At 57.4% G+C, this 4,862-nt stretch overlaps 1 protein-coding gene across 1 annotated transcript; it reads right to left on the minus strand.

Moving 5' to 3' along the window:
- Positions 1 to 639: 639 nt before the first annotated feature.
- LOC122190921 (homeobox protein Hox-C13-like) lies at positions 640 to 1,270 on the minus strand (the record flags this gene model as incomplete). The annotated part of the gene is made up of 1 exon (XM_042891069.1): positions 640 to 1,270. A coding segment is annotated over exon 1 (631 nt), but the record flags the coding sequence as incomplete, so codon positions are not given.
- Between the last annotated feature and the right edge of the window lie 3,592 nt (positions 1,271 to 4,862).

Genomic DNA, 4,862 nt, shown 5'->3' on the forward strand with positions numbered 1-4,862 from the left:
TTCTCATCTTCTCCCCACAGTGGGACGGGGCGGGGGGGGGGTGCAAGGAGAACCGGGAGGAAGCGCACCCCATCACTTCCCTCCCCGTCGGATAGTGCTTTGCTGGATAAACCCCTCTGAAGCGAGGGGGGGGCTTTGCTGTCAAGCTGGAAAGCCCCCCCCCCTCCCTCGGAACACCTTCATTTGTCACTTGACACCTATTCCTATAATTGGGCGTAATTGCGATACGATTTACCGTCCCGGCTCCGACACTCCTCACTCGGCTCAGACGCTTCAAAAGGAATTATTATTATTATTATTATTTTGGGGGCCTTTTTAAGCTTTCTGCAATTAAAGAAAATGAAGAGGAGAGCAGCCGGAGCCGCGCCGCGATGAGGCAACGAGAGGGAGGAGAGAAGAAGAAAGGGAAGCGCTTAAACGGCAAAGTTACTTTCCAAGCAAGCTCACGGCGTGTATTTTGATTCAGAAATGATTGCTTCACCTTTTTTTCCCTGCATGTTCGTACACATTGCCTTGCACGGGAGGCATTCCAGAGCCGTTTCTTTCCCTTTAATTATATATCGAGGCGTACATGTATCTCTGTAGGTCCGTGCACACTCATCCGCGCGCGGGGACACGCGCAGCTCCCGGGTAACTCACCTGGAAAAGGAGATTTCCAAAGGTGCGCCGACTGCGATTGCTCTTTGGAGCAGTACACTTGCCCGTCCCAACCATTCGAAAGAGCCCAGTGCTGGTAACCTTCCATGGGAAGCAAAGCGTCGTGCCGAGGCTCGGGGTGAGCCCCCAACCCCGGGACCACCGACACGTCCAAATAACCGGGAACCGCTTGGTAGGAGCTGGCGAAACCGGGATAAAAGGCGAATTCTTTCGGCCTCGACGGCAGCTCTTCGCCGGGCAGCGGCCCCCCGGCCTCGGGGTACTTCTCGCCGGGGTGATACGCGCAGGGCTTCTGCTGCAGGTTGACCCCGTGCGAGTGGGACAGGCGACAGCCGTAGTAACCCCCCCCGAAGGGGTACCCGTAGCCCAGCGCAGCGCTGGAAGCCGCCCCCGACGGGCACTGCCGGGGGGGCTCCGTGGCGGCCAGCTCGGCGTACGCTGCTCCCTGCGGCGCCGGCGGAGCTCCGGTGGGTACGGCGAGCCCCGGTGGCGGGGGGAGAACCTCCCGGCAGTGCCCTAAGCTTTCCATGCGGTTTTTTTCCCGGGGGGGTTCCTCGCAGCGGCAGGCCAAACCGTCGGGCCAACGCGGGGGGAGGCCGAGAGGCGCCGTCATGTCATACCGCGATGTCGCCGTCCCCGCCGTCCCCGCCGCCGCCGCCGCCTCCACCTCCGCCACCGCCGTCGGGGGAAGCACCGCGCCGCGCCCCGCCGCCCCGCGACCCCCCCAACATATCGGAGCCGCGCGCGCATGCGCCGCCGCCGCGCCGCCGCCGCTCCATTAAGAAATCCGCCGCGGCCACGCCCCCCCCCCCCTCCCCCCCCCCCCCCCCCCCCCCCCCCCCCATAGGCCTTAAAGGCGGAGTCCGCCCCGTCGGGCACAAAAAGCGCGTGGCCGCTCATGGGGGGGCCGGCGCCCCGTTGCCCAGCAGAAATGTTACCCCTCAACCCTTTTGCTTTGCTGCGGTTGGAACCTGTTGGTTATTTTGCACTGCAGGTTCTCCTTCCCCCCCTTCCCCCCCTCCCTTCAGCCCCCCCAGGACAAAAAAAAAAAGGCAGCAACACCGCCCCAAATCCTCGTTTCCCCCGCTTATTTTTCTGCCAGAATCCGAAATAATTTGATTTTCCCCGTTCAGCCAATGGAGGCGGGGGAGGGGGGACGGTGGGATACGGAGATGTTCATGTTTCATGGTTGGGTGATAAATATTGCAGTGGGTAAGGACGGGGGGGGGGGGGGGGGGGGGGTTGGGGAGGGGGGGTTGTGTTGGTGCAGTGTGATTTGTGAGCGTTTGTAAAATAAAAGGGACTCAGTTCATAAAACAGCGCCAGCTCCGGGCTGAGGGAGGCGGAGGAGGGGGGAGAAAAGGAGAAAAATCGCAGGTTGTTGGCTGGGAACGATGGGGAAAAGGGAGGAGGGGGCAGCGGGGGCTCAGAGCCGTCGAACAAGCGCTGGAGGGGGGTAACGAAGGGAGGGAGGGGGGGTCGAAGGTCATCAGCACTCCAACCAAATAGAAGAAGAGGGGAAAAAAAGTGGAAAATATATAGAGGTGCATTTACAGGAACGTGGTGCTCGAACCGGTAAGAGGCAAATGTGTGCTGGTGTGCTGTGCCCCCCCTTCCCCCCCGAGAGAAAACAACGTTGTTTGGAGGCAGTGGGGATCTCAGGTGGTTCCTGCGTGTCCCCGAGCCCCCGCGAGGTGCGCTGCCCTTCGTCCCACTCAGGACCCCCTTTATGTCCGTGTGTCCCCACAAATCCCCCATCTCTCTGCTGCTGCTTTTGGGGGTGATTCCCCCCTGCAGGTTCACCGACCTCTCCAAAAAAAAAAAGGCTGAAAAAGACCCCAAAAACCCAACAAATCCTCCCAAATCCTGGAGAGGAGGGAAGCTCCCAGCCCCGTCATAAGGGGAGGAGGCGCTCCTCATTACCTCCCCAGCTGCTGGAGCCGTCGAGGAGCGATTTGGGGCATCTCAAAGTCCAAGTTCAAGGTGAGGGAATCCGAGAGGCTTCCGGGGCCGGGATGGGGACAGCGGCTGAAGGACGTCGTCATTCCGAGCGGCTGCTTTTGGGGGGTTGGCGGCGGGGGGTGGTTTGGAAATCGTAATCATCCCGAAAATACCCAACCCTAGGAGCGCACCGAGCCTTCGGGTGCCACAAAGAGATTTGATTTCACCCAGCAATCGCGGGGATTAAGATTCCCACCGAACCCCCTCCCCCCTTTAAACAGGACCCCAACCACAAAACGCGAATGGGAGAAAGCAGAAACGATGCGAACGTTTAAATGAAAGCCGTCTGCCCTTCGTCCGCCCCGTCGGGGCTGCGCCGCTCCATTCCTCCATTCCTCTCCCCCCCCCCCCCCCCCCCCAAAATCCCCATCCCCAACAGCCGTTTGCTCTTCACCCCCCAACCCCCCCCCCTTCCTCCCTCCCGATGCGGGTGATTTTATGAAGTAGTTAACATTTCGCAGCATATGTCCTACCCGCGATGCGCGGGGAAGGGATTAAATGTTAAAAATGTAAAGATTTACGATGAGCGCAACGAGAGGAGCAGCCCGGCCGCGCTCGGAGCCTTCAGCAGAGCGAGGAATGAAAGCCAACCTCAACCCGACCCTCCAACAGCTCCGAGGAGAGGAGATCCGGTCCGGATGGCGTTGAAGGATGGCTTGAATTCGGGGTGAATTTTTCGCTCGGGTCCCTCGGTGAAAAGACGAAGGGAAAAGGTTTTGCCGGAGGTGATGGGTAACGGAGGTTGGAAATCGCGTGTGGAGCGGCGGTTGTGGGGAGGAGGGAGAACGGAACTGAAGCGGAGCTTTGCCCCTCGGCGCCGAAATTCGGGATTTTAGTGGAAATAATCATAATAATAATTAGGGAAAAAAAAAAAACCCAAACAGCTCTTTATTCCTTTTTTTTTTCCTTCGCTTTTTTCCGTTCATTTCGGAGCTCTCCTGGCGTTTTGTGGACCCCACGTCGCGACGTCTGCGCCGAGCAGAACCCGTTAATAGAGAACGGGAAGAGGGAAAGGAGCGACTGGAAACGGGGGGAAATCAGAGCAGATGTGAGAAACCGGCCGCGGGTTGGGGTTGGTTGATGGCTTCGCCTTTCTGCCTTTTTATTTCCCTGCAAGGTTTGCTGGAATCGATCGCATTCCTCCGACGGTGCGTTTTTAGCAGATGCCAAAACCGGGCGTCGCTCATCACGGTTTTTGGGGTTCTTTTTTTCTTTTTAATCAGGGAAAACGGGAGGGGAAAATAGAATCTGATGAAACCACATTGACTTTGCTGTTCCTCCTTCTCGCCCTGGGCGCGGTTTTGCGCTCCGAGCGACGTTTGCTGTGGATATTTCCAAGGGCAGCGGTTCCATCTCAGCGTTCCGATGGATCGGAGAAGAAAAAGGGCTGAATTTCCCCCTTTTATGTGACGAAGGCACCGCCGGCTCCGTCCTCTCCCATCCCCTTTCTGTACCGCGTTGTGTCGGGGCCGAAGGAAGGAAAAGATCCGGAGAAAATCGCGGCGTTCATTCATTGCGTTCATTGATTCCTTTTTAATTCCCGATCTGGAACTGGAAAGAAGAAGATTCAGCCCCATCCCCGCGCTGCTGCGCTTTGCGAACTGCGGCTCGTCTCCTCTGTTGGGTTTTCAGGCACTTTTCTCCCCTCCCAGCCGTTCAATTCTCCCTTACCTTCGCTGTCACCTCCCTTTAAAAGCAAACAAACCCACAGAAATCCAGGGCCGAGCACAGCGTTCCAGGTGAACGTTCCTGGAGAACGCGACTTTTTGGGTCCATCTCCGCCGTTAAGAGCCGACGCGATGGATATTCCAAGGAAACTCTCCAAAAAGGCGGATTTCTGCCCCAAACTCACGAAGGGAACCATTCCCCGATGCCCCCAACCGCATCCAACGCAGCTCCGAGTCCTCGGCTGAAATAAAAGCCACCGACTGCAGATTCGTGTTATTAAACCCCGTTTTATGATCCACACACCCCGGAGGAGAAGAAAAAAAAAACAACGCACCGAACAACCGACAAAGCAAACACTTTGTATAAATATATACACACACATCTGTACCAATACATGCGGTCCGAATGGGGATGAAGAAACGCCACGAATCCCCGTATTTCACTTCGGGGAGAGATGGACTCAATTCAATTCTTTGGGAAAAAATAGCAAGGATTTTTTCTTGCCCCCATTTTCCTCTTTCTCCTCCCCCCCCCCC

Source organism: Lagopus leucura, unplaced genomic scaffold, assembly GCF_019238085.1.
Source record: "Lagopus leucura isolate 7727_CA_CO unplaced genomic scaffold, USGS_WTPT01 34781-0_obj-0_obj, whole genome shotgun sequence".
Classification (NCBI taxonomy): Eukaryota; Metazoa; Chordata; class Aves; order Galliformes; family Phasianidae; genus Lagopus; species Lagopus leucura.